This window comes from Candidozyma haemuli (assembly GCF_002926055.2).
Source record: "Candidozyma haemuli strain B11899 chromosome Unknown D_2014730914, whole genome shotgun sequence".
In the NCBI taxonomy this organism is placed as follows: domain Eukaryota; kingdom Fungi; phylum Ascomycota; class Pichiomycetes; order Serinales; family Metschnikowiaceae; genus Candidozyma; species Candidozyma haemuli.
The window spans coordinates 1,350,348-1,376,994 of NW_020289911.1; the positions used below are offsets into that span (position 1 = coordinate 1,350,348).

Sequence of the window (26,647 nt, forward strand, 5' to 3'; positions counted from 1 at the left end):
CCCAACCGTTCCTAGAGTGCCCTTTAACTCATCTGATGCTCTTTATGTACCTCTTTTAGGTAAAATAGTGGATTTTGGTGACACCTTCAGAAGTCACTTCCTGTTCAACCAACAACCAGAAAACCTTCCAATCAACGTCACCAGAATGGAAAAAGGAACACCCAAAGTGCTCTAATACACAAATATTTATTATCTTGACGACTTTTCTTGTCTACTTCCTTCAAAATAGACATCCAGGTGAAACACTTCTGTCAATCGATCCTCACTTAAAAGACCACCAACAACCAACGCCAACCTACAAAACCAAATTTTCCTTTTGAAATTTCTATTATACATCTACTCGGGAAGCCTTACTGCCCCCCTCCATTCATTTCCAGGAGCCTTCACAGCCAAAACCAGAAATCCACCTTTATACCACTTTTGCAGCCATTTCCACCAACACCATCAACAAACGACCCAGCAGAGTCAAGAGAAGCAGAGAATGAACAGAAAACGCAGAAAACATTCCAAATTCACCAGAATGTCCATTTCTTCCCGTCCACCACTTCTCCCCATCACATCTTCCAAAACACCTCTCCAACACAAAAGCGACTTTCGATCCAACATCACTTCCACCACTTCTACCACTCCTTCACCCTCCCTTCCATGCTAACATACATTTTGCTAACGCTCCTCCTCTTTGCTGGCCTCCTCGGCGTCGCCTGGTACCTCAACACCCGCCAATGCGTTCCAGGCGCTTTCCACCTTCCAACCTACCCATTTGTAGGCCACGCCTTTCTCGTCCAGAACAACCCAGCCAGACAGTTCATGGCGTGGGCTGAAAAGTACCGCCGTTCGTGTTTCGTGATCAGGCTTGGAATCACGCCGGTGCTTGTGGTGAACTCTCATCAACAAGTGAGTGAACTCTGGCTTCGTCATTCTCAAGCAACAAGCTCCAGACCGGTGTTTCATACTTTCCACAATATCGTTTCGGCAACTCAGGGCTTCACAGTGGGCTCAACACCCGCTGGCGCTTCTTGCCAGCGTAAAAAGAAGTGTATTGGAAAGCAGCTTTCTCCAGGAATAGTAGGCCTGGTTTGGGCTTCAGATATCATCGATAACCACTCGAAACGGGTTGTTCGGCACCTTCTAAGGAAGAGTATGGCCAGGTTTGGTTCGAGAACGCCGTTGGACGACTGGTCGCTTCTTCGCCACGCCCAGTACTTCGTCTTAGGCTGTGCACTTCAGTATACTTATGGAATCCGCTTGGATGCTTATGGAAAGCATGCTAAGTTGGCAGATACCGTTGCAGAGACCGAAAACAAGATCATACGGCTTCGGCTGCCGCTTGCCAACTACCAGGACTATATCCCGTTGGTTCGGCGGTTGGCGGTTTCGACAAAAGCTGAAGTGGCTGCAAAATCCAGAGATAAGTATATGGACCTGTTTTTCCGAGCTTTCGAGATGAATTTCCGGAAAAACAACCCGGACGCCGTTTCTTGTCTTCTTGGACGAGTTGCTGCTGGGCCCAGCAAGCTTTCTGTCAGCGAAATCCGTAGTATTTGTCTTACCATGGTGAGTGCTGGTTTGGACAACATAGCATTGAGTTATGACCATCTCATGGGCCATTTGGCGACGCCAGAAGGGTACAAAATGCAAAACCGGCTTTTCCATGACCTCATGGGTATTTATGGCTCGTCGCTGGCGGCCTGGAGGGGCGTGGCTCGTGAAAACCGGTCCGTCTACGCCCTAGCACTTATTCACGAAACCATGCGGTTTTTCACCGTTCTTCCGTTATCTTTGCCCAGGGAAACCACCAGGAAGGTGCTTTTCAACGGCATGGTTATCCCAAAGGGCACGATTTTGCTCATGAACGCATTTGCTGCAGACCACGACGAAGAGGTGTTCAAAGAACCGTACCAGTTCATTCCAGAACGCTGGATCGACGAAAAGTACCAGATTGTTGATGAAACCAAATTACGTCATTTTGGCTTTGGCGCCGGGTCCAGAAAGTGTTCAGGCATCGCTTTGGCAATCAAAGAGTTCTATGTCTTGCTCTGTCGAACCGTTCTTGTGTTCCACGTGAAACGACCATTAAACCCAGCCGACGAGATGGAAATGGACCCTTTCAAAGCCAACCTGTGTCCCTCAGCAACCTCGTTTGAACCTCGAGAGTTCAAAGTCTGGCTTAAACCCAGATTTGCACCTGGTTTCGGTGAACTTCACACCAGGATCTTCAACTAAGTAGAAAGGTGCCTTCATCTTTTGTGACCTACAGCTGTAAAGCACGTAGCTCGTAGTATTATCTTTGCATATTCCCATTATTAGTAGAAACCCTCCGAGCCGTCCGGGTCAACGTAGCTGACCTTATTAACCGTGGCTGACTTTTCCGTGTTCGACAAGGGCAATTTATACTTCAACACGCCTCGTAGGATTAGATCAAACGGGTGTTTTCGTATCACTTCCCATTTTTCAGAGTTATCGGGCGTATCCGTCTCGTCAAACCCGCCGGCCAGGCCTTTCATTAAAAGAGCTGACTCTATACTTCCTGTGAGATTCCGTCCTGGCGCCAACAACTTGATTTCTCCAGATTGTTGTTGATAATCTCGCTGAAAGAAACTGCCTTGGAAATCCAAAACAGACTCAAAGCTCGTCACGCTGCCGAGAAGAACGGTTTCGACGGTATTGTCCTTCATGGTGCCCGGCGGCTGGGGGTCTTCGACGTAGCCACTCTTAGCAAAAATGTCAATCTCAACGTCTTCTATAGATATCGTAAACCATCCAGGGTTGAGCGCCTCCACAACAACACGGAAAAGCAACTCGTCCTGGCTGACAAGCGCATCCTCCACGCCCACAATCGAGAGGTTGGAAAGGTCCTTGGTAGATGCAAGAAGGAAGCCCAGAACGAACCCAATGGCAAGAATCAACAAGATACTCACCATGGTGTATACGAAACTCTTCAAGCATCTCACACGGCCTCCCGACATGCTATCGTTGGAAACCTTTCTGGGTAGTCTGAAATACGTGTTGCTTGGAGAAAGCTTGTTGTTGCGGCCAGCGAAGATCGATTTAGCATGGACTTCATCAGGGCTCTCCATATTAGCTTCTTCGTCGTAGTTCTCTGGATCAAAGTAGTATTTCTGGTCCTGATAAGGGAAAGGATAAATGTTGCTGCCCTGAGAAGGAGCACCTCTGCCATTCTGAGCTTGCGGCGAAGGGAACCCCATCGACGAATACCGCTTATTATTGAATTGTTGCTGACGAGCACTGGGCTGGCCCAAGTTCATGGAACGGTAGTGCGTCATTCTGTGGTGATTATTATTGAGCAACGACGCCGTGTCGTTGAGTTGGCTGCCGTTCTGGCTATTGTAAGGGAAACGAATGTTGTTGTTGTCGTAATAAATTAGGTCATCGTCAAAATCTTCAATGTCAATGTCGTCAGGAATGATACTATAACGCCTGGGCTGGGCGCCTTTCTTGTCGAACAACTTTGACGTTGTAGATCTGAGTTTCAGTGAAGTGGTAGACGATCTCTGGTTTCGGTCTGAGCTTCTGCTGTGTATGTTCAAATGATCGTCGTGCTTGGGCTGTTCAGAGCTCTGCGTTGCTGTGTTGTTGAAATCGGTGCAAACCAGTACAGCATCGCCTTGGTAAGAAACTTCGTCGCCTGTGATTCCATCATCCTCAAAAGAGTACCTTCCGTCGTGTGACCCTTCATTAACGCTTGGAGCCACTGGAGAGTTCAACGACAGGCCAAAATTCTGGTTGGAAGCAGCGTACCGTGGCGAAGGATTGAGATTATTAACTTTGTGAGCGTCAGGGTTGATCAACGAATGAGAACTGGATTTCCTGGGCCCTTTAAACGTAGTAGGCTTGTTTTGATCGATGTATGGATTAGCAAACAGATGGGCGTCAGAGCCAGAACCGGAGCCAGAGCCCGATCCCGACCCGTAAACGGCCATCACATTAGGTTGTTGAGGCTGTCCACGAAGGGCAGTTGTTGAAGGAGGAGTAGTATTAGAAGAAGTGCCCACCGTGCTTCTGAGGTTCCATTTGGACGATTGCACGGAATGAATCGATTCAGCACGTGGATGTGGATGTGGAGGCAACTGGCCATGCTGGGGCTGTTGTTGGTGATTATGATGGCTTTCGTCGCCTAGCTCTTTCCTGAGTTCCACTGCTGGACTGTGAGCGACAGAATCAAGAGGCGTAGGGTTCCGCATGCTGGCTGCAGCGCTGATGTTGTCGTGAACAAGAGAAATCCCGCCAGGAGGCTTGTTGATGTCTGCATTGTCGTCTGGATGTAGAATAGCAGGACCTGCCACACCTCCACTGGTCTGATTATTGGCGTTAGCATTGGCGTCAAAGTCGTTATTGCTGTTTTCGTAAACGAACGTTTCGTCACTATCTGAAGTGTCCACGTCGTCTACCGCAGACGCTAGTTTAGCAGCAAAGAAGTCTGTTCGTGTAGAGTTTTGTTTAGATATTCTCTTTTTCGCCTTGCTGGAGCCTTCGTTTTCAGGTTTAGCACCACTGTTAACCGGTGGAAGCGTAGAAAGCGGCGTTTCTGTTCGGCTATGCCCGTGTGGATGTAGATGTTCATCCAGAGGACCAGTCTCCAGCCGTTCAGCACCTCCAGCAGCCTCAGCACCCTTTTCTTCACTCTTTTCACCCTTCTCGGCCTTCTCCGAGCTCACATTATTCGGAAACGTCGCGTGCAGCGGCGATGTAGTAACGATATCTTGTATCAACGCAGGGTTTCTAGAATCTGTCTTATTATTGATAATCCTCTGCTTTTCCTTCAAAGACTTGTTCAACTTCGACAAAAGCTGTTTATTTATAACACTAGGCCCCTCTGCAACGCTAGCAGAGCTCTGATTCGCCAGAGACCCCGTCCCTGTGCTAGTTTGGGCCCCAGAGCCCGTAGAAGGCTGGGGAAAGCTGGAAACTGCTTGTCCCTGCTGGCCCAGAGGCGTGGAAACCACCGAATTGCCTGGAAACGCCAGCGTAGGACCCGAATCCACCCTCTCCACGGTCCCCTTGCCCTTCGTCTCGGCTTTGCTGGTACCAGTCTCTCCAGCAGCGCCAGGCCCCTGGTTCTGAGGGATGGTGATGGAAAGACGCCTAGGATTTCTCGAAGACAGCGGTTTTTCCGTAGACATGACTTGTTGGACACAGACTGCGCTTGTTGGCGACGGAATAAAGTGGGTTTTTTCCGTTTTATATCGCTTTGGTCTGGATGGTGTTTTAAGCTTTATGTCTTGCGGTTCTAGATTGATGTGGTGGGGGTGGGGCGCTGTGGTGCACGGGTGTTTTGGGTACCAAACGGTAACAGGCTTCGTTTTCCAAGGAAACTTTAAGGAGTCAGTCTTTTTTTTAGAGATTTTAGAGGCAGTCACAAGAGAATGTCGAGGTACGGTGGTTTTTGTAACCGGGCGTACGGAGCCAGGCTCGAGGCCAGGCGGTTTCGTAATTCATGGATTCAGACGTATATCGCGTTTCGCAGCCATTCTCCACAGAAGTAGAAGACGTGAAGAGACAGCAGGAAGGGACAAATGGAGGGTAGGCTGCTGGTGGAATGATGGCGGTTCCTGATTGGACGATGCCTGGTTGGTTAGCTTTCAAAGGTATCCATTTTCAGGTTTGGACTGGTTGACTGTTACAGTGAAAATTCACCGTGAAATGACATTTTCCACCAACATCAACATCAACCCATCGTCTAGGTCTTGCTGGCGCCGGGTTTCCTCATCTTATTCAAATCAGCGAGTTTCCTCGAGCTCGACGAGTTCACCCTCACACCTTCTGTAAATGGAGTAGGCACTTGTGGTTCATTTGTACCTTCTCCACCGCCAAGACTGATACTCTTTCGAAGAGAAGTACCGCCTGGAGCCTTGGGAGGAGGAATACCAATCTCTTTACCATCTCGAGTTCTCGCAACAGTTGTTCTTCTTTGGTTGCTGGAACTTGGAGGAGCGGTAGGAATGACAGAGTACTTCCTTTCACGGAAATTAACACCCACTTCTCTGACGTTCTTCTGGTGTTCAGGCTCAACCTTCTTAAACCAGTCAGCTTGCTCGTCGTACTCGTACATGGCGTACTCAGTACCATAAGGCTTCAGCTCAAGACAGTAGAGAGTATGCAAAGGCACATCCAAATCAACAATAGATGACTTATCCAAGTTGAGGAAGTACGCAAGAAGAACACGCAACACCACACGGTGAGAAAGAATCAAAAGATGGTCAGTGGTTCTTTCAATCTCGTTGATCACTGGACGCAAACGCACAAGCACATCAAGGTAAGACTCTCCGCCCACGCCGGGGTACCTATAGGTGAGCTTGTTCTTGATTCTTCCTTCAAACTCCTTAGGGTAGTTGTTCTTGATCTCGTCGTAGGTCATGCCTTCGAATTTACCTCCACCGAGCTCGTTCAACATTCTCATGGCCTTGATATGATACGCCAGTTCGTCAAAGTAGCTTCCTGTTTCAACGGCACGGATCAACATCGATGTCCAAACACAGAAACTTGGTTCTGTAGGGATATGGCCCACCTTGGTCTTCTTGTCTTTACCGTTTCCGTTCTTGGTGCCCTTCTTGGTGTCAACCAACTCGTTGAAACGCAACTCAAGACGAGAAGAGAACTTTTCGAGCTGCTTCTTTCTGAATTCCTTACGCTGGTAGTTCAAGAAACGAGTAAGGGTCTTGGAGAAGTGCTGACCACGCTTGGTAAGAGACGCATCTCCACCAATACGACCACTAAGATTATCTGTACTCTCACCATGACGTGTAAGCCAGATTTGTCTTTCACACAAGTTGAAGTTCAACAAGAAGTACACAGTTTGGGACGCCAAGAAGCCCTGGACGTTGAAACTGACAACCTTCTTTCCCACGTCAATCATCTTAATGTACTGGAACCCTTCAATTTCCTCCTCTGATTCGTCAATCGTTTCGTATGCTCTTTCGTAATTCTTCAATCTACCCACAAAGTCCTTGAGGGCCACTTCGGGATCCATATCCTTATAATCAGGTCCAGAAAGCTTGAGTCTGATGTTTGTGTCAAGAATAGCTGGATCCGAACAAATGCTCTCCATAAAAAGAACCTTAAGCTCGCCCTTGGACCTTTCCTGGATTCTCTTAAGGACCTTGATTCTTCTCTTTTTGGTGGAGTTAGTGGCATCTAAAATACCCACCGAGCCAGGACCGTCAAGGACCCAATTAAGCAAGTTATCTAGAGTATCCATAGCCCACTTTTCACGAAGGTCGTTTGATGCTTTATTTTCTGGATTGAAGAAATCAGCCATATGAGATGCAGAAGGCTTGGTTTCAGGCGACCTACCAGTGTGAGGCAGTGGAGTATTCGTATCAGGCAAAGGCTTCTGCGCTGGACCTAGAACATTCTCTTTATCCATTCTTCTGGTGTTTCCCACATTGAAAACTCTGCAGTCGTGTTGAAGCCAGTTCAAGTACCGTGTAAGCTTATTGGTGATGTAGGATTTACCTCTGGCGGGAAGACCAACCATGACAATGACCAACTTGGAGCCAACATCAACAGAAGCAATGCGACCGTCAGGAGAAGTCTTGGACGACGTCTGACCAGGGATATTAAGGGTATATGCTTTTTTCAGTTTATGGAATGGACTCAGGAGAAGCACGCTCTTTAGTTGTTCCAAGGATGGAGACTTTTCGAATTGATGCTGGAGTTCTGGAGGGATATCTTGAAGAAGGTTTTCTTTGATTTCGGCGAGGATCTTGGCGTCAGCCTTTTTCTTTTTCTTTTCTATGCTTTTTTCTTTGCGTTGTTTATCGGCTTGGGCATGCTGTTTGTCCTGCTCAACAGGATCGACAGTGAAGTCTGGTTTGATTTGAGGGTCTGCTGGAGCAGGTGGCGCCTGGGCGGTGTCCTTGGAATCTAGCGGAGGAATATGCTGTGTTTTGACACCACGAGCGGTGGACTTTGGCGATATGGAACCACTCAGCGGACGCAGGGCATCAACGACAGCTGCAGAAACAGCATTTAAATCAGCCAAGCTCAAGTGGGAGATATTCTTGGGATGCTTTTTATCTTCTTTGGCCAGAACGTCTTCGCTTTCGCTTTCGCTCTGTTCTCTGGTTTCTGGCGACGCCACGCCCGAGACGATTGGAGTATCTGTAAGAGGTCTTTTGTTGAACTCAGGAAGATTAAACTGTGAGTTCTGATGGGAAAAGTACGCCCCTTCAAGCAGCTGGGACTCGCCCATGGATGTGGACGAATGCGGATATGACCGAAACCTCTTCAACGCCAGCAAATTGGCAGCCAGAAGCGCCAGCTGAGAATGGCGCAGCGACCTTCCTCCCGGCACATCCAACCTATCCTTGCCACCAGACTTCAGCGAAGACTTGGGCCCGTCTTTATCGTAATTCTCATTCTCCTCATCACCTCCCTCATCATCAGCATCCTCTTCGTCTGAGTTCTCCAAAGACGAATCTCGTGAATCCTGACCCAGCGAGCCAGACAGCGAGTTCGAGTTATTGTTCAGATGGCCATCTCTGCCGCCGTGACTCGACAGCAACTCGTCATCAAACCGCATGGGCTGAACCACAAGATTGCCATTCTCGTCGAACGCCACACGCTTCCCCTTCAGTCTCAGATGCTGGAGAACAGCGTTCGAAATCAGGTTCGCCCGTTCTCGTTTGATCAATTCAGCAAGTGCACTGTTATCGTGACCTTGGGACATGTAGGAGCTTTTTCTTCTTTTTTTTTTTTCTTTTTTATGTTTATATGAAAATGCTGGGGGTTCGTTTTGATATTTATATGCGTTTAGCAGGACCTGTATTGAAAAGCAAGCTGGAGGGCGTGATTGGTCCGTTTTATAGGTGCTTGTTTGGAATAAGTATGTGGTAACCTCTGTTCAGATAGATAGTGACTAAATTTTTGAGTATCTTGTGTCGATGTCCTGCAGGTAAGACGGGTGACGAAACCTGGCTTTCTGATCCAATAGGGAACACAAATCAGTCAGTTTGGGGAGTAAAGCCATGAAAATAGTACCATTAAAACCAGAACTGCTCCTAGACTATGCCATCAAAAATTCATCTAATTCCATCCATTGGGAGACCCAATGAATGAGGGATTTCGTTGATCTCGGACTTCTCTCCGAACTTTATTGCGTACTGCATATAAGCACGACTTGCCCAAAAAATGGTCCCCTGGCGCCACACCTACACTTTCCTTAGTGGAACAAGAGAAGATGACAGGTTTCAAATTACGCTGAGAGGAGGCTATGCTTGTGCTGGAAGCTGATTTGGCAAGGGAATAGCGGACCACACCGGCCCGATAACGCATACCTGTGTGCAGTACACACCCACCCCATACTACCATTTGCAGCCAAAAAGTCTCCTCCAACCCCCAACTCCTTCAAACCAAGTAAAAACGTGTTTCGAGGGGAAACACCATTTTTAAACCCAAAAACGTGTGACCAGCACGTGGACGGTCATCGGGTCTCCTTTGCACGTGGCCAGCCGTCATGTGGAGTTCCCTTGGCTGGATTGTCGTAGTGCATCGCTTAGAAAGAGACAATAGAAGGGTTGAAAACGTAAACAGACGTCAATTGGAAGGTGAAGATGGGGTTGATTTGGGGAGGAATAAGGGAGGGGAGTGGTTGGAAATTGGTGGTTTTTAGGTGTTTTTGGGTATCCTGGAAGGGCTAAATGAGCCATGAAAAGGCAGGTTTTGCACCCAACTCCTTATATTCGACTTCCTTAGAAGTTTCAGAAATGCCGTTAAAGAACTCATTTATTTCTCTTCTTCTTCTCCAACCTTCCCCCTGTTTTAGGTATTGCCTGCCCGGTTATGAAACCGAGGAGTGAAGAAGGGCTGGTTGTGGCTGATGGAGGCTGATGAAGTTCCCTGATCTGGACTCAGGTGGGGAATTCCTGGTGGAAAGAACATTTACGAATGAGATGACCAGGGGGTTCTTGGTTGGACTTATGTAACCCAATTGACATCATTTTGGGGTCTTTGGATGACAAGTTCTGGGGGAAGGTATAGTCAAGGAGAGTATCAGGAATCGACTAAGACAGCAAGCCAATGATTGAGACATATTTCAACAACCATTTTGTCTTTTTTTATGAATAAATAGACCGACTTCCTTTGGTAAGATACGCCTGAAAGATGAAAGTGGTGTATGGATCGTTCCAATGGATGACTATGTTAAGCCAGTTGTTTCCATCACCCACCTTCCATCATCCACCTTCCACTATCAACTTTCAACCATTTTAAAGTTCATTTTTCTTTTTTTTGACATTCGACCATGATCAGCTCCGTTTAGCCGTTGCCATAAAGCTTATTAATCTTATCTTATCATCGTCATGCTCCTTAGACTGTCACACTTACATATCTAAAGACCTTATTGGTACAGAAAGCCAACTTAAAGCCACAGTTAAGTCAATCCAAAAGCTCTCTCCCCACCATCTCCAAATTCAAACACGCCCAGTGGCTTCGCTTATCGTCCCTGCGTTGCACCAGGGGCTAAAGCTTAATTTCTCCTGGCAAAGCTTATTGGGCTATGATGTCACTGCCCTCTGTTCATTGGTCAGTCAGTGGGAATAAGGATTACAGACAAAGACTTTGTTCTAATCCTAGAACACTTAAACTTGTAAGACCCTGCTTGAGATGACAGGAAGTCCAATACAGAGATAGTACTGTTTGTGACATCCAGCCATTCAAGTCATATACCGATCTGGCCCTGTCACAGGTTCCTTGGCCACCAAGAATAAAATAATCCAGGCAAATAGCAGCAGTCAAATTCTCCCCTTTCAACCAGAAACGAGGCTCCTTCCTCTAACTGACTTCTGTCTACTTCTTCCTTCTCAGAAGCTCCACCGTCATCCACCACTTCTCTTCCCTCACGAGCCAAAAACCTAAAAACCCAAAGGTTGGCATAATTACTCTCTATTTCCTCTTTACTGGGAGCTGGGCCTTCCTCCAATTGGCAACGTAGACACAATTGGAACAGGACGGTATCTTGAGAAGACCCGTTCAAGGTCCTCTATTAACTTTTCAACCACGCTACCACTTAAAACCACGCTTTTTTCTTATAAGACTAGAGTTCAAGGCTAATTTATTACGATCGTCATTATCAAAGGAAATATATGTCGTTTGTTCCATACTTGATAGCTCTTCATGGGTTAAAGAGTCTCGATATGTACACCTCCTGAGCACCATCGCCAAAAAGTGGTAAACCGCTGTACGAGGACACACAAGATCTCTGAAAATACGAATGGGCTTGCCCATATATATTTTTTTAAGGAAGAAGAAGGGGATTAGGGGGTATTGGTTGGGGCTTTTAGGAAAGTGGTGCACGTGATACATCACGTGATACATCACGTGCCTCAGAACCCTATTTTCCACTTCACCTCCATCGCATCACCTACTTCTACACTTCGTTCCTACCACCAGAAATGTCCTTTTCATTCGGTTTCTCTCAGGCTGATGTGTCCGACGACGAGCTAGAGCCACTTCCAGTCGACTCCAAGCCTTCGGCCGCCGCATCAACTGCAGCTCCTTCGGAGGTTCCTCCAAAGCTCCATTCCATAAAATCAATCCTAGATACCCTCATCAACGTTAGAATCACCTTCGACAATTACACAACTCCCGGCGGCAACATCGTCTATAGACGCGAGCTTTTCGACATGAAACACCAGTGCATGATGGAGGAAGATAACGATAGCGAAGCCAATAAGATACACAAAATCTTGCTTGGATCAGATGAAGAGCTAGATCTTCAAAAGAACGTCTATGAGGGTGGGTTCAAGCTGTGGGAGTGTTCTTATGACCTTGTAGATGAAATTGCCAACCAGGAGAACGATCAATTGTTCAGCAACAAGAGCTCCATTCTCGAATTGGGGTGTGGATCAGCCTTGCCATCATGCTTTATCCTTATGAAGTGGTTTGAGAAGAAAGTCTCCAACAAGACGCTTCTTTTGAGTGATTTCAACCTCGAGGTCCTTCGATTGGTCACCGTTCCAAACCTTATAGTCCATTGGGCATCCACGCTTGAGCCCCAAGAACTCGCTAAGCTTCAAGATCCAGATATTCCAATGAAGAACGATGAGCTTCAAGTGACTGCTCAACTTATCGAAGCATTCACAGACTCCCTTCATCAACAAAACCTAGATATCCAATGCATCTCTGGATCCTGGAGTCTGGCATTCGCTGATCTCGTCCAGCCATTCAACCCAGACTTCATTCTTTCGTCTGAAACCATTTATTCATTGGACACTTTGCCCACCTTTATAACCTTATTGGTTGACTTGATGACCAAGAGAAGCTCAGTTGCACTCATAGCAGCAAAATCCTATTACTTTGGCGTAGGAGGGTCACTTAAAGAGTTCACTCTGCGTCTTGCTCCACCATTAGCATTCGAGACCAACGATGTCCCAAACTCGCTGCTTAAAAGAGCCATTGTCAAAATCACCACATAGTTTACTCCTCGCCAAAGAGGTTATTAAGCGCACCGTTTTCGGTAAACGGATCATTCATAATATCATTAGCACTTTTCTTCTTTTTTGTAATTGACGCCATTTCAAGTTGCTTCTTTCTTGATTTCAACTCAGCATCTTCTGAAGATTCACCGTCTGACTTGGAAATACGGACCAACTCAAGCAATGCCAATCTCTGGTGGCGCAATGATCTTGATCCCACGAGAAGGTTCTCAAAATTCGAAACATGCAGCGAGCTTATATTTGGTAACGTATCCATCAACACCCTAGCAGGATAGTCGTTCTTGGATCTCAAAGCACAATAAAGCGTCGTGAGTGCTGTAGCGGCTTCAGTATGCGTTTCCACAAAGTAGTCATCAAGCAACACCTTCAATAAAGAATGCATAAACACATCACAAAGGTACTTATCCACATCATCGTCCTTGAGCACAATACCAGGAAGAATGTTACGAGCCACAAGGATCGTATTGAAAGAACACTTGGTATCCTTAAGACTAATGATACGACAACAAATCTGCAAAAACGCTCCCATAACTTCCTTGTTGGTGGTGACCAATCTCTTGCAAGCAAATTGTGTATCGCTCATGGATTTGGCGTTGAACTGTGGAATAATATCCATCAAGAAACGAACAACCGTGGCAGTCAATTGCCTAAGCATATGTTCTTCCATCATTTCTTCACTAAGTGTAGCATCATCTTCATTGCCCTGTAATTGGAGACCAGTGTTGTAAACCTTTTCCCATTTGTCGCCAATTAGCTTGTCAATGTCGTAGAGAGCCTTCGGTAAAAGTTCTGCCATGAACACATCCACGTACTTGACTGGACAGTTCTTTACAACGCTTCTGAGACAACTGTTGATCATATGCTTCCAACTGTGCAATGTCACGCCAACGGTATCGCCAGCCAACGAGTTCCACATTTGAGTGGCAATGTTGGGGATTTCATAAAGAGTGTCTTCGAGGTGAGAGAGCGAGCCAATAGTTAAAAACGCATACTCTCTAGTGTACCTCACTAAGTGGCCAACACTATCAGCAAAATCTCTCAAAGTCAATGCTGCCTTGACACTTTCTTCAATGAACATCTCCTTACTCTGGATAGACACACCCTGTTGCCAAAACCTTTCCATTTTACTGTAGCGCAAGAACGCTTGGACTGCCTCAGGCAAATCCTTCCAATTGTCTGGGTTGTGGTATGCTTGAATCTGGGCAAGAAGTTGCAAGACATGCGGAATGATAGGCGTAACTCGAGGCTTCCAAAGTCTGAGCAATGCCTGGTACTCAGGAGAATCATGACTGAGCTTCTCAATACTATACTGGATGAAGATACGCGTAGCACGGATAGGGAATATGGAAGACCAGTGCTCCTTGAGCTTGTTCTTGAGAGCTTTTCCTTCGTCATCCATTTCAGCTTCAAGCAAATTCGTCGTGGCTGTAATATTCCTCCTTTGGAAGTACAGAGCTATTTCAACAATGCCCAACCTTTCCATGAACCAATGCAAATCAGAAAGCCCCTTTTCTGTCTCAGGAGCAGACCAGGCCATCAAGTCTGGATCCACAATTTTGGCGAAAAGAGCATCCTTGTCTTCAATAGAAGAACGTGATGCAATGACTAAAAGGAATGACTTGAAAGCGACATTTTCATGGTTGCTAACTTTGTTGGATGCCAAGATGTTGGAGATGACATTCTCAAGTTCCGAAAAGATCTTCTTGAGCGACTCTGGCATGATGTAGGCAAGTCTATTAAGTTCCGTACCACAACTAGTTCTTAAATCACGAATAAGCTCCTTCTCCTCGTCATCGATATTAGGTGGATACTCGAAAGTGGCCGTAGTCAAGATCTTTTCCAAAACCTTGAACATAAGGGGACTCACGTCCTTGAGTAAAGGAGCAAATTGAACCATGGTCTGTACCTGTTTTCTTATAAGTAGAGGCGAAGCTAATTGCATGGCCAATAAACGTTCTCCCAAATCCTCGACAAGGCCATTAAGTCTATTGTTTTTGGCTTCGAAATCGTCGCCAATATACCAGATCCTCCACCTTGATACACCTCTGATACTGTTCTCTATGATGTTGAACTGAGCTGAGCCCCAGTTAAAGGGATCAGACTTTTCCTCCAATTTGGATTGGTTAATGCAGGTGTTTCCGAGTTGAGAAGAAAAGAATCCTTCTAACCTATTCTCCAACCACTTGAGACCCTCTTCGGGCTTCTTGCAGACAGTAATACGCACAATGTCTTCGTTGAACTTTTTGTAGTTTGAAAGAAAGGAAGATGAATCCAGGGCCAGGTCAAAGTCGAATTCAAGAAACTTCTTGGAAGGCTCATCCTCACCAAGCCATTCGTAATTGATGACTCGATTAGCAGCAAGCTCCATTAAGTCCATCAAGACATTGAGAACGGGTTCCTTGGAACTAAGTTCGTCGAAACGTAGAGTGGTGACCCACATTTGCAAAGAAAGACCAGATATAATCAAACTTGGATGACTCGTGGTTGTGAGAATAAGACGGAGGTATTCACTGACATCGGCCTTCTCCCAGTCTACTCTGTTTTTGGCCGGCAACAGCACGTTGAGGTACTCGCTTAGGGAGACTATCATCTCCACGGTCTTTTTAAGCAATGCATAGGTTTGTTCATCAATGTCATCAGGATCCACTTTGAGCGAATGATAAAACTGAGAAAGCTTCTTGATGCCTTCAGCAGTAAAGATGCTGCCCACGAAGAATTCAAAGTCTTCCAGCGTAGGATATGCTCTGGTGAATAGAATGTGCAAGCAATCAACAGCGAGGGTCTTGATCTTCACGTCAGACACTGTAAGTATGTTGATCAAAGTATTGAGAATGTTTTCTCCACGCAACACAGAAGGCTGCACCCAGTGGAGACATGTTTTGAATGTGCTGAGGATCTTAGGAACAAATGCTTGGGCCGAATGGGAGGAGATATCGTTGTTGGAGAGGACTTCGAGCAAGAAATTGCTCCATTGGCTGAACCAACCTTCGCTGACGTATTTGCAAGGCGATATTCTCGGGTTTGGCTCGTACATCTGATCTAGAACCGAAGAAGGATGCACTATGAGAACACTGAGCTGGTTCAAAATAGGAGACCGCTTGCTGGCCACAATATCGTCTAGAAGGAAAATGTCCTCGAATAACGTTCTGGTGATAACGAGAGACAATTCTCTGCACTGTGGGTTCTCGTTCCAAAGGGCCCACAAGTCAGCATCCATTGAGCTCCAGCCGTCAGCCAAATCTTGCTCTGACGCCAGCCTTTGGCTCCCCAGCGGTGTTTCAGTCTTCTTCTTCTCTTCATACTCGTTCAGAAAGCCCGAGCCTTGACGTTCGCTGACGTCTTCGCCCTTGACGAGCCAGCTGCCCCACACACGCTTGGCCAATGAAGCCCATAAAAACGCCACCTTCTCCTTCAAGTAATGCGGATCATTCTCTGTCGTCTTGCTACATAGCGTGACGATCCATTCCCTCAATGTAAGCACCTTGGTTCTGTCTAGCGTCTGGAACTTGTTACTCACCACATGTTGAAGAAGCAGAAGCCCAAAATGGCGTACAATGCTATTCTTATCGCATTCGCCAGGCAATGCTAGCTGGAACCCCCAAAACGGCGCCTCGTCGTTGCGTTTTATGTCCTCTAAAAACTCCTGGGCTTCTCTTCGTTGTGCATTCGTTGACCGAGGCTCGTGGATCGCCTCCAACGCCTGGACAATCTGCTTGACGCCAGAAGAGTCCATCGTCATGATATTTCGGTCGCTTTTTCCGGGAATCTGTTTGGAGTTTCAGGTACTGCTGATGCTTCTGATGTGTCTTATCTGATGGGAGGGTCTTTTAGAGACCTATTGCTGCCAATGTAGAGAAAACGGTCTGAAAAAAAGAACAATGGGACGTTCCGATTGGCGTGTCTTTTAATGACTATACGTGCTATTCTAACAAGACCAGCAGATCAAAGTGCAATGTTTTATGCTTCTTTCCTTTACTTATATAGGGCTTCTTTTTTAATCAAGTGCCTCAAGGTCACTTACACGCCTCGCGGGATGGTGAGGGAGGCACGGGTGTGTCCTGGGCAAACAAAAAAACCGTGCAACAAAATAACGAAAAAAAAAAAAAAAAAAAAATACCGCTCAATGGAGGACTTTCCTTAGTGGGTGGGTACCATTGACAAAACAACTTTACAAGCCTCGCCGCAGCCCCTTGTCGTGTAGAAAGAAGAACAATGGCTGGGGCGGTTAGGTGTCGCCTTTCGAGAAGATTTCCTTTTTTTTTCTGAAAAATGGCAATGGCAACTTGCTGACCCAGTGGAGAATCAGCAAGGCAAGGCAAGTAGAATAGGAGTGGAGAAAACGTGGTCTAAAGGTAGAACTTTCTCTTGTCCTTCTCCATGTCTGGTTTGTGCTCCCACTCGATCTCGTCCTTGATGCCCTTTTGCAACCGCCTGAGCTTCAAGGTGAACTGAGGGCCTAGCTCTTGGAGACCCACACGCTCGTTCTCTTTAAACAAGTAACGGTGTCTTCTGAAGAAAATGTAGTCTCTCTGGTTATGCAACGTGATGACCTGTCTGCCCTGGATTTCCGGCTGCTTGGGGAAAATCGCCTGGAAAAGACGGCCCACGGTTTTACCCAAACGGGTGTTGAAGTTGTTCAAAATGAGCTCTGGGATATGCGTGGTGGCTCTTCCATGGCCTCTGATGCCCTTGGACTCGACCATAGACGAAACAGAGAAGTAGAAGGTGGGGCCTTCAGGTAGATGGATAAACGTAAGACCGTTCACCTTCTTCTTATCCTCATTGATCACAATAAGATCAGTGTACTCTCTGTTGATGCAAAACTGGGACATTTCCTTCATCAGGTACTCTCTCTTTCTCTTGACGAAAGTAGCGTTGGGAATGAAATCCATCATGATATCCGCAAACTCGTATGCTGCCTTTCTGGCGTTGACGTTGGTGGTGATCAACACCTTAGGGTCTTTCTGTGTTCTGTTGAAGAGCTCCGTGAACTCATCTTCTCCCTCCACCTCAGCCGAGATCGTCTCGTCGTACACACGCTTCGACTCGATCGTCTCAGGCACATTAGCTGCCAATCTCTCCTCCTTTAACTGAGGGTTCTCTCTTTCCTCCTTGGCTCTGGACGCACGTGCCTTGTGTCTCTCCTTAGCACGCTCATGCTGGATCGCTGCAAACACCTTCTGCCTGCGATGCTTATTCTTGATTTTTTTCAACGTTTCCGCTGTGGTTTCCTGTGAACTCATGCTGTTTCCCTTGGGTAGTTGGCTTTCTGAATCTTTCGCGATGCCCTTCGCATCACCAAAAATACTGTGTACTGGCTTTTCGCAGCCATACTAGTTAAGGACGAGAAGGGAGATTACCTGGAGGGATCAAAAATAGCAAGGTTTATGTCTCCAAAGGACGTTTTCCGTTTTCGTTGGGGGTTTCGCTTTCGGTAGATGCTTCTTTTTGAGACGCTTTCACGGCTGCAATGTAGTCGGTGCACGCTTTCTGGAGACTGTTCTTGAGTGGCAGTACACAGTTCTCTAGGTCTTTCAACAACTTCAGCTGGAGCTTCTCGTTGTCTTTGACATGGGCGTTTTCTTTGATGATGCCTGAAATCTTCAGCTCAAGAGCGTCAAGGGCGCTTTGGCAGCTTCGCAAGTTCGTAAAAAGCTTTTTGAGCTGACTGGGGTTTCCTGTGTTGAGGAAGAGGTTCCAGAAATGCAGCAAGAACTCCACAATCGTAACGTTGTATGTGAGGAGCTCCAGAACGACGTCTTCAGGAAGAAGCTTTTCTCCAAGCGGCATTGTGGCGTCCTTGAGGTTGTGAAGAGATTTAAATGAACGGAAGTTGTACTTGACAAGTGCAGTGATATCAGTAGCAGCTTTTGCAATGTCGTTGGTTTTGGTTTTGTACGTTTCACTTAAATCGTTGCCTGATGCAGATGTGGTGAAGATGTTGGTGGTCAAGAACAGGCCTAGCTCGGCACTCTCAACTTTCTCTTCCTCGGGTGTCGCCTCTCTCTGATTTTGGACTCCGCGTGCTTTATCTGTGTCAATATGAAGCTGAATAAATTGGACATCTTCGGATTCGTTCAAATCATTCAAGTCGAGCTCTTGTTCGTGCTCCTTTACTTCTGTGTCAGCATCCTCGGTAGCCTTGGCCTTCAGCGAATTCATCTCAACCATCTTGCTAGAAAGCTTATTCATGTTCTTCATCAAAATGACCATTTCGTTTTCTCTCTTCGACTTTTGCACTGAGATTCCTGGTTCGTTGCCGTCTCCTTCGTCCGAGAACTTCATCGTGAAATCAGGCAGAAGACCCAACTTCTGTGGATTATCCTCTTCGTTTCCAAAAAGATCAAGGAACTTGTTCACTTGGAAGTTCTCCTTGGTGTTGATTTTATCAGTCTTTTGCTTCTTAGCTGGTTCTTCAGGAGTCTCCCCATCGTCGTAAAGGTACTTATCGATAACCACATCGCCTCTGGTATTCTGAGTGTTCACTCTATCGCCTCGAAGACGTCTAAAAAGCTTCGAGTTAAAAAAACGAGACCAGAACTCACCCTCGTTAAGCTTGGAAGGCACCAACTCATCAAAAGCCCGCTTGATGATGGGATAAGTGTCAAAAATCTCGTTAATGGTCACACGCGTGACATTAACATTCACCTGGTTATCAGACGTGGCAACTGGCTTGATCGTGGAAAGCACATTGTAAGGACCTCTATGCTGGGAAATCTGCAACGCACATGTTCGTAGCTGGCTGATTCTACTGGACCAGAACATCATCGGCGAAAGCTTAAACTTGATCACCGACTGTGTAAACACATTCCGCAAGTTCTTATCCTCTAATAAAAGCTTCTGCTGGAGCTTATGGTTCTTCAAAAGACTAGCATCAGATAAAGACTTGGGGCTGGAGAAGTCCAATGGGTTCCCTGGCGCCGGTGTGCCTTCAGGCGTAGACGTGGCGTCCTTTTCACCCGGAGCAGGCGATGCTGTTGCTGTTTCTTTGCCCTCAGCAGGCGCAGGGCTATCTTTGATGATGGTCTTCTGACGAGCAATGATGGTTTGAAGAGCATCCTTCACAGACGTCATCGTCTGACGGTTATTAAACGTAAGTCTGATATCCTTAATATCAGTACTTGGAGGCTCCGAGTAGAAGAGCTTCAAGATCATCTTGGGAGACGATTCAGGCGTAGTCTGAAGTTTCGAAAGGGCATTCAATGGAATCTCCAAAGACTTATCCTGATCGATAGCCTTCCACATGAGTTTTGAAGGGGCAGTATCTTCACGGATCTGGACAAGGCCAGAGACCTTCGAGATGACGCAGGCGCCTGAAACGGTAGCCATGGATGTGGAGGTAGTAGTTGGAGTAGGAAGAAGCCTTAGTGAGGTTGATGTCGATGTACTGTATGGAGGAGGCATCCAGAGGGAGATGAAAGGCCAGTGATTCGGGTGCCCTAAAGAGATAAATGGGTATTTTGTTTGCTGTTTGGATTTAAGGAGGCTTTAATATAGTATTTTTAATGTTGCTTATGTATTAGGGGCTCTGGGTGGAAATGAAGAGATGGTTGGCTGCGAAGGCCTTATAGTATGGGCATCCAGAAGGTCCATACAAAGAGGCATTGGAAGATGAAAAAAGAAATTTAAACTAAGTTTTCCAGTTATTAGTAAGACACTTATTTTATAAATAAGGTTGTTTTTGTGGTTTCCTTCGTGGAATGTGTATTTGGCGGTGCCTCTTTCTCACTAGTAGGGCTTTTTCGCAACTAGTATAGACGATGGAAAGGCAGCAAATACTTTACCCAAGGAACCGTCTTTTTCCAGTCGAAATGCAATAACATGTTGGCTTTCTTCGTCGAGGAATAGGTTTTTTCGTTGAAATTCCTTAAAGGGTCTTTTTCAAATTTTATTTATAGATTTTTCATTATTTGCTACGACTGAGGCCAAATCTTAAGCAATTGTGAACTCCAGAACACTTAAACAAATCTACGAAAAGAAGTTATAAATAAAATTGAAAAATAAAACAAACCTTTCTTCAATAAGCGAAATCAACCCAATACCCTTAACTTCCTTCTACCTTGACTGACCTTCCTTGAGCTTCCCTTCCTTTGGTGGAAATTTGCACCCATTCCGCGATACAACCCTCCTGCTCCACATTAAACGCTCCATACATCAAGAGAAGACCAACCAATTCCCCACTACACCCACAAATCCTATCCTATCCAATCAAAACAAGGCACTTCCAGCTGACATCACTCATTTATCTGCCATGCCATTGGCTCGCTGGACGTCGCTAATCAAAAACGCTAGGTGGACTTGGGACGATACGATTTCGCTAGGTCAACTCAAACACCTTCGAGTGATCCTCAACGAGATTGTCCCTTCAAAGTCGTGGACTCTATATGGAACGAGTCTCTTGTTCAACAATCAAACAAATGCATCTTTGGGCTCGGACGGGTACGATAACTACCAGGCACCTCAGGAAGATGGAAAACAGCTCTTTGATCGAAGAATGTGGGTTTCTGGAAGCTTGAAATTTCGAGACATTCCACGTGTTGGGGAGAGTATAAGGTGTACTGAAAGAGTTCTGCTGGTCAGACGCGTTGGTGCCTCGGTGTTTGTGAGTATACTGAGAGAGACGAGAAGGTTGGAGTTTACAGAGGTTCTTCGAGGAGGTACGGTGGTGGATACGAAAGAGACGGTGGGAGACGTTGTTACGGATGAATTGAGGTCGTTGGTTTATAAGTGGAGGAAAGACGGCGGTGAAGGAGCTGTCAATGGGAAACCAGACCCTCTGTTGACCCAAGATGGACTGGAAACTAATGAGACCTCGCCAGAGAGCCTGGCCAAAAACCTGAATAGTATACAACCTGAAACGTCTAATACTGCCTCCACGATTCAGTTCCTGGTCTCGACTTCTCAGGTTTCACGGTTCAGTGCTCTTTCGTATAACATCCATAAGATCCATTACGACCGCACATACTGTCTCTCAGAGGGTCTTGAAGATGTTGTTGTTCTGGGCCCAATGCTTGTGAACATCATGTTACACTCCTTTGCGCTGCAGTATCCAGACACAGCAGTTGAACTGTTTGCATATCGTATGAGTGAGCCATGCTATGTTGATAGGGACCTTCAGCTTACGATTGAACCACAGAATAAGAAGTACGAAATTGCAGTCTGGGAAGGAACCAAGAAGCTATGCAACGGTACTGTTAGAATGGCCAAAAGGGACAGCTAGAGGGATGTCGTTGCTGTTATCAAGAACAGGCATTGCCAGTCAACCGGGAACTACAAGTCTACTAGGAATATGAACTCCTGGAACTGGCAGAGCTTCAAGGTATTGTCATTAATAGTGCCTCCTGACTTCCTATGGCCCCTTGGGCTCACTGCTGCCAAGACATTTGCAGCCATTGGTTGAAACATAATCTCAGGGCACGTCAGGATCCTGCTTTAAGACACATGTGCCCCTCAAATTAAGCCATCTCATCCACTTGTGCTAAGCCATGGCCACTATATTAGCTTAACTGCTAAGCACCACTTTCATTGAGCCGTGGGCTGCCAGGCCACTATACGGCTCGTCTAAGCCTGGATGCTCGAAACCACCCATTGGACCCGAACCCAACCCAAACAATAGCATCCGGCCCAAACAAGTAACTGCCGATTGGTTAAAAGATCCAAAATACCACAAACACGTTATCTCCACGTGCTTATGCTTTATCCATCGGCTCTGTTGACGTACACGTGCGTGCGTATATGCCAACCTGCTTTAATTTGCACCCATTGCAAAGCACTATATAAGGGGACGATCTGGATGGGATGTTTTAATTGATCACCAAATTTTCTAATGCTTGGATTTGCTGTTCTTTTGTCGCTCGCTAACTTTGCCCTTGCAGCTCCTTCCAGCTGTCTCTGCAAGCCAATGCTTCTTTCTGGTATCAGCCATGAAGATTACCGGATAAACTCGTGCTCTGGCGTTGACGAAAGCGAATATTTTTCTTGTACTGCTCCAGGAAACGTTTCACAAGAATCATGCTGTTACGAGAATTTTGGTGTTATCATGCAAACACAGTTCTGGGACTACAACAAGGATGCCAGGAACAATAAAAGAAGTGAAGCAGCCAACGTCTTTACTATTCACGGTCTTTGGGACGATCTATGTGACGGTTCTTACAACCAATACTGTCGTCCAGAGCTCGAATTTGCTGACTCAGACAGTTTGGAAGATATCATTGTCAATGATTTTGGTCGCAAGGACTTATATGATGTCATGTCGAAGTACTGGGTCAACACTGACGATTCCAATGTCAAGAACGGTGGATCTGAAACACTTTGGGAGCACGAGTACAACAAACACGGTACTTGTTTTAATACTCTTCGTCCTGAATGCTTCAGCGGTGACTACAAAAAGCACGAAAATGCCATTGCGTATTTCCAAAAGACCGTTGAGGTCTGGGAGACTTTACCAACGTATCTCTTCCTCGAAAACGCTGGAATCACTCCTTCTGCTGACAAGCCATACGCTTTGAAGGACATTGAAGCCGCCTTGGCCCATGGCCATTCTGGAAGCAAGGTCTATGTCGGCTGCAGAGACGGCAATCTCTCTGAGATCTGGTACTACTACCATGTTAAAGGTAATGTTCTTGATGGAGAGTACAAGCCAATTGACTCGCTTGGAGAGACCCATTGTCCAAAGGACGTGTGGTACCTTCCAAAGTAACCAGTATTTAGAGAATAGAGTTGATATTTAGAGTTAATTGATAGCATGTTCATTCACTAGCATAAACTGACCTAAGCGGATCATCACTCTTAGTTGGTGAAACCAATGACACCGCAAGCTGGTCTGGTGCCGGCGTTACCGGTCTTCAAGGACTCCTCGTTACCGCCCTTACCCAAGTCGTCAGTGCCGCTGTGCACAACGATGGATCTGCCAATCACAGTGTTGGGGCCAAGCAACTTGACCAAAAGGTCCTTCTTGGTGCCTTTGGCAACACCAGAGGCATCGGTGGTGATGTTACCCAAGTCACCAACGTGTCTGGTGTCGTCCTCTGGAGCACCGTGGGTCTTGCCAAATGGGTTGAAGTGAGGACCAGCAGAGGTACAACCGTTGGTGTTGTCACCAAACTGGTGAACGTGCATACCTCTCAAGGCATTTGGATCGTTACCAGAAATCTCCCAAGAGATAGTGGTAGGGTCGGATTCCTTTTCCTGTTCGAAGTTAACAACTCCGCAAACCTTAGAGTCTCCTCTGACGACAGCAACTGGATGTTAGTTACTCACCATTCATGTCCACCATTCCTGTCCAATTGACCTCAATTCTTATCGCAACGCTTCACAATAAGCCGATTTGATATTTGCTCGGGGCAGATGGATTCGTCGAAATAAATGCTCAAAGTGAGCAGACCATGAGCAAATTACTGCAAAGCCCAGCATCAAACCGCTAACGAACTTCCATGGGTCAATTGGCTGCAAAAAAACCAAAAAACATACCTGCTTTAACCATTATCTGTGAATATGTAGATGTAGATAGAAAAAAGGACAGGGGCAAGGCAGAATTTATGGATGCTGGGGTGGCCCAGGGGTGTGCCGGGCCCGTTTCCGTGCAGTCGAATTGCATGTAAGCTGGTGACCGGAGCAAGTGGGACCCGAGCTCTGGAGATGGAAAGAACGGAAAACGACCGGGATTTCGCTATGGCAATTCAAGGAGGCCATAAAAACGAGAAAGCCTTTGATACCATCTCTTTTGGACAGTTTTGGCTGGTTTCTTCGTCGCTTTCACCGGCCTCTGGAGCCTTTTCGCACCCATGCCACGGCATTTCTGGGCGAGAACTTCCGCAGTGACAAAGCGAATGTACAGTGGAGACTGTGCTTTTGGCCTGAAATGGCTTGAAATGTGCACGAAAAGTGGTAGGGAGGCCACCGAGGAAGACTAACGGAAGGATGGATTTGGCGTTGTGGATGGATAAATTGGGATTTTGGAATGCAATGGATGCTGGAACGGGGAATTATCTTTCTTTCCGGGCACTCTGGTTTGGGATTCCCCAGTCTGATTGGTCCATTCGTCACCTCTTCTGGCTAAGTGGATGCTTGCTGGCTGCGAAAGTGGAGTCAATGACAATACTCAGAAAGCGTATGAACAATGTTCAGTTGTGCGCAAGTCTAAAGTTAGCCAGGCACCGAGACACGGGGAGGTGATGGGGAGGCCAAGGGAGGTAATGGGAAATTCAGGTTTTGGGGGTTTTCGTTGGCGACAGTGGTAACTCTGATTGGCTGATTCGCAGCCTTCTGGAGGCCAGGAGTGGCAGGAGCAATTCGCAGCCAGGGCAGGTCATGGCTGATTCAGTGGGCTTTTGATCTGGCACCGTCAGACGGTAAGGGTGCTTAGAATACCAAGGCAAAGTGTAACCCTAGGTCGTCTTTTCTTTCTCTATCTTTCTATCGTTTTCTATCTTTTTTTTTTTCCGAATTTTCCAGTACCACTGGCTTAGCAATCACAGCAGATCATCTCATCGCCAGCACCGTTAACGATCAACTAAGATGTCAAACGGTGGAATCCGGAAAGTTGCGTCTAGCTGAAGTCCTAAAAAGGTTCTTAATTTGAAGTAGAGTCCACTTCTAGTCCTTTTATGGACAGCATGGACAGCCTGGGAATTGATCTTCTCGGTTTTCTTCGAAAACCTCGAAAACCTCGGAAACCTCGACCTTCAAAGCGGCCTAAGCAGCTAATCTGGTCTCTGGAGTCAACGTAGTCTCGCTATCCAAGCTCTTTCTCTTCTTCACGACGCCAGCACTGCTAGGACTAGGTCTGTCTCTAAACGGCCCTCTGTCAGTTCTGGACGACTGACGAACTTCATTATCGTGATTTCCACAAAAACGCTCTTTAGCTGCCACCCCTGCTCTCCATACAAAAAAACCGGTCGCTATCAAGAGGGCGAACATGAAAAAAGTGTGGTAGGTGGAAGCAACATGTCGAAAAACCTGGGTGCTTATATTGCCGGATGCGCACCAGGGTATATATGTGGAAGAGGAAAAGCACCACGCTGGTTATGGGTGGGTAGGACGGTGTAGAGATGCTGGGAAGGAACCAATGGGCTGAAGGAGAGAGGAAAAATGGGGGTTGGGGGCTTAGGGTTTATTATGGAGGTTTAAGGAGGCCGTTTAAGGGTGGGGAGGTTGGAGTGGAAGAGTCGTACAAAAATGGACCTTGCGAACTGGGCAAGGTAATTAGCCTGATTGGCTGGGCGTGGGTTTGGTAGCCAGGGACGAGAGGAGTATGTTTACTAAGAAGGAGTTGGTTGGATTTTTAATTGGAATTGGGTAAGAGCTCGACTTGTAGTGTGGCTGTTTGGCTTCCAGTGGTGGACGTATTTGGCTGGAAATGAAGAAACACATGGGCTACAGGATAATTGAGTACCACATAATTATTGTAGTTAGTTAAAAGGGCTGGTGGTTTACATTTGTTGTCTTTTTTGATGTCTTACTACGGTTGTAATGTTGAATGTGTAGCTGTTAAAGGACATCCACACTGTGGCTGCGAAGGGACATATCGATCTACGAATTCGTTGCAATTGTTTATGATTAGTGGAATTTTATCTCTGTTATGAGATAACATCAATTTAATCCTTTTGATTGGGTAGGCTGCAATCGGTTTTCTTAAACGAATATTGTGTGATAAGAGCCAGAGCTTCTATTACTGAATGTGGCTCAAATCGTCTTGTCATGGTCAAAAATGGTTCTGGCATCACTAAAGCTGGTCCTGATTTGCTGAACACCGGGTTTTAAAATGTCTATTATTTTGATTGTTGGAATTGTTCCGTATTTGTAGATCAGTCTTGCTAAGGGTTGATCTGCTCGAATGCTCGGTATGTTCGAGGCCAGCTTTGGTTTCTGCTTGGTAATAACAATACCGTAATATAACGGGCCGTAAAATACTGTCTTGCATCATTTTCGTGCTTCCAGAGCCAGTATATGTCTATCTGTACTCTGTCTCGGCATCATGCCCAATGCCTTCATGAAGAGCATTCTCCCAAGCTCTTATTCAACAAAACCCACAGAAGCCTGTTGGAGCCACCCCATTGGAATCATGTATCTGATAAACAGCACTCTCTTTTTCTCTCCAGCTGAAGGACTCCCATAGACACGCCTACCACTTCGTCTGTAGAAGCACCATATGAAGCACCATGGCACCAGATCACACCACAGCGAACCCCAAA

The 26,647-nt window shown here is 46.4% G+C and overlaps 10 protein-coding genes across 10 annotated transcripts; 4 read left to right on the forward strand and 6 right to left on the reverse strand. All coding sequences in view use genetic code 12, as the record gives it.

The window, feature by feature from the left end:
- Window positions 1-807: 807 nt before the first annotated feature.
- Window positions 808-2,223, forward strand: CXQ85_003021 (uncharacterized protein; the record flags this gene model as incomplete). Its single annotated transcript, XM_025486677.1, has 1 exon — window positions 808-2,223. The coding sequence occupies one exon, from the start codon at window positions 808-810 to the stop codon at window positions 2,221-2,223; it is 1,416 nt and encodes a 471-aa protein (XP_025344227.1).
- Window positions 2,224-2,303: 80 nt separating this feature from the next.
- Window positions 2,304-5,141, reverse strand: VAC7 (Vac7p; the record flags this gene model as incomplete). The annotated part of the gene is made up of 1 exon (XM_025486678.1): window positions 2,304-5,141. One exon carries the CDS (start codon window positions 5,139-5,141, stop codon window positions 2,304-2,306), a length of 2,838 nt encoding a protein of 945 aa, XP_025344228.1.
- A 557-nt stretch (window positions 5,142-5,698) lies between these two features.
- PFK26 (Pfk26p) lies at window positions 5,699-8,689 on the reverse strand (the record flags this gene model as incomplete). Its single annotated transcript, XM_025486679.1, has 1 exon — window positions 5,699-8,689. One exon carries the CDS (start codon window positions 8,687-8,689, stop codon window positions 5,699-5,701), a length of 2,991 nt encoding a protein of 996 aa, XP_025344229.1.
- Window positions 8,690-11,411: 2,722 nt separating this feature from the next.
- CXQ85_003024 (uncharacterized protein) lies at window positions 11,412-12,406 on the forward strand (the record flags this gene model as incomplete). Its single annotated transcript, XM_025486680.1, has 2 exons — window positions 11,412-12,340; window positions 12,370-12,406. 2 exons carry the CDS (start codon window positions 11,412-11,414, stop codon window positions 12,404-12,406), a joined length of 966 nt encoding a protein of 321 aa, XP_025344230.1.
- A 29-nt stretch (window positions 12,407-12,435) lies between these two features.
- MSN5 (karyopherin) lies at window positions 12,436-16,194 on the reverse strand (the record flags this gene model as incomplete). Its single annotated transcript, XM_025486681.1, has 1 exon — window positions 12,436-16,194. The coding sequence occupies one exon, from the start codon at window positions 16,192-16,194 to the stop codon at window positions 12,436-12,438; it is 3,759 nt and encodes a 1,252-aa protein (XP_025344231.1).
- A 607-nt stretch (window positions 16,195-16,801) lies between these two features.
- Window positions 16,802-17,698, reverse strand: RPF1 (rRNA-binding ribosome biosynthesis protein; the record flags this gene model as incomplete). Its single annotated transcript, XM_025486682.1, has 1 exon — window positions 16,802-17,698. The coding sequence occupies one exon, from the start codon at window positions 17,696-17,698 to the stop codon at window positions 16,802-16,804; it is 897 nt and encodes a 298-aa protein (XP_025344232.1).
- Window positions 17,699-17,840: 142 nt separating this feature from the next.
- On the reverse strand, window positions 17,841-19,784 carry CXQ85_003027 (TFIIH/NER complex subunit; the record flags this gene model as incomplete). Its single annotated transcript, XM_025486683.1, has 1 exon — window positions 17,841-19,784. The coding sequence occupies one exon, from the start codon at window positions 19,782-19,784 to the stop codon at window positions 17,841-17,843; it is 1,944 nt and encodes a 647-aa protein (XP_025344233.1).
- Window positions 19,785-20,706: 922 nt separating this feature from the next.
- CXQ85_003028 (hydroxyacyl-thioester dehydratase) lies at window positions 20,707-21,675 on the forward strand (the record flags this gene model as incomplete). Its single annotated transcript, XM_025486684.1, has 1 exon — window positions 20,707-21,675. The coding sequence occupies one exon, from the start codon at window positions 20,707-20,709 to the stop codon at window positions 21,673-21,675; it is 969 nt and encodes a 322-aa protein (XP_025344234.1).
- Window positions 21,676-22,281: 606 nt separating this feature from the next.
- On the forward strand, window positions 22,282-23,154 carry RBT7 (Rbt7p; the record flags this gene model as incomplete). Its single annotated transcript, XM_025486685.1, has 1 exon — window positions 22,282-23,154. One exon carries the CDS (start codon window positions 22,282-22,284, stop codon window positions 23,152-23,154), a length of 873 nt encoding a protein of 290 aa, XP_025344235.1.
- An 89-nt stretch (window positions 23,155-23,243) lies between these two features.
- SOD1 (superoxide dismutase) lies at window positions 23,244-23,937 on the reverse strand (the record flags this gene model as incomplete). The annotated part of the gene is made up of 2 exons (XM_025486686.1): window positions 23,244-23,695; window positions 23,925-23,937. The coding sequence occupies 2 exons, from the start codon at window positions 23,935-23,937 to the stop codon at window positions 23,244-23,246; spliced, it is 465 nt and encodes a 154-aa protein (XP_025344236.1).
- Between the last annotated feature and the right edge of the window lie 2,710 nt (window positions 23,938-26,647).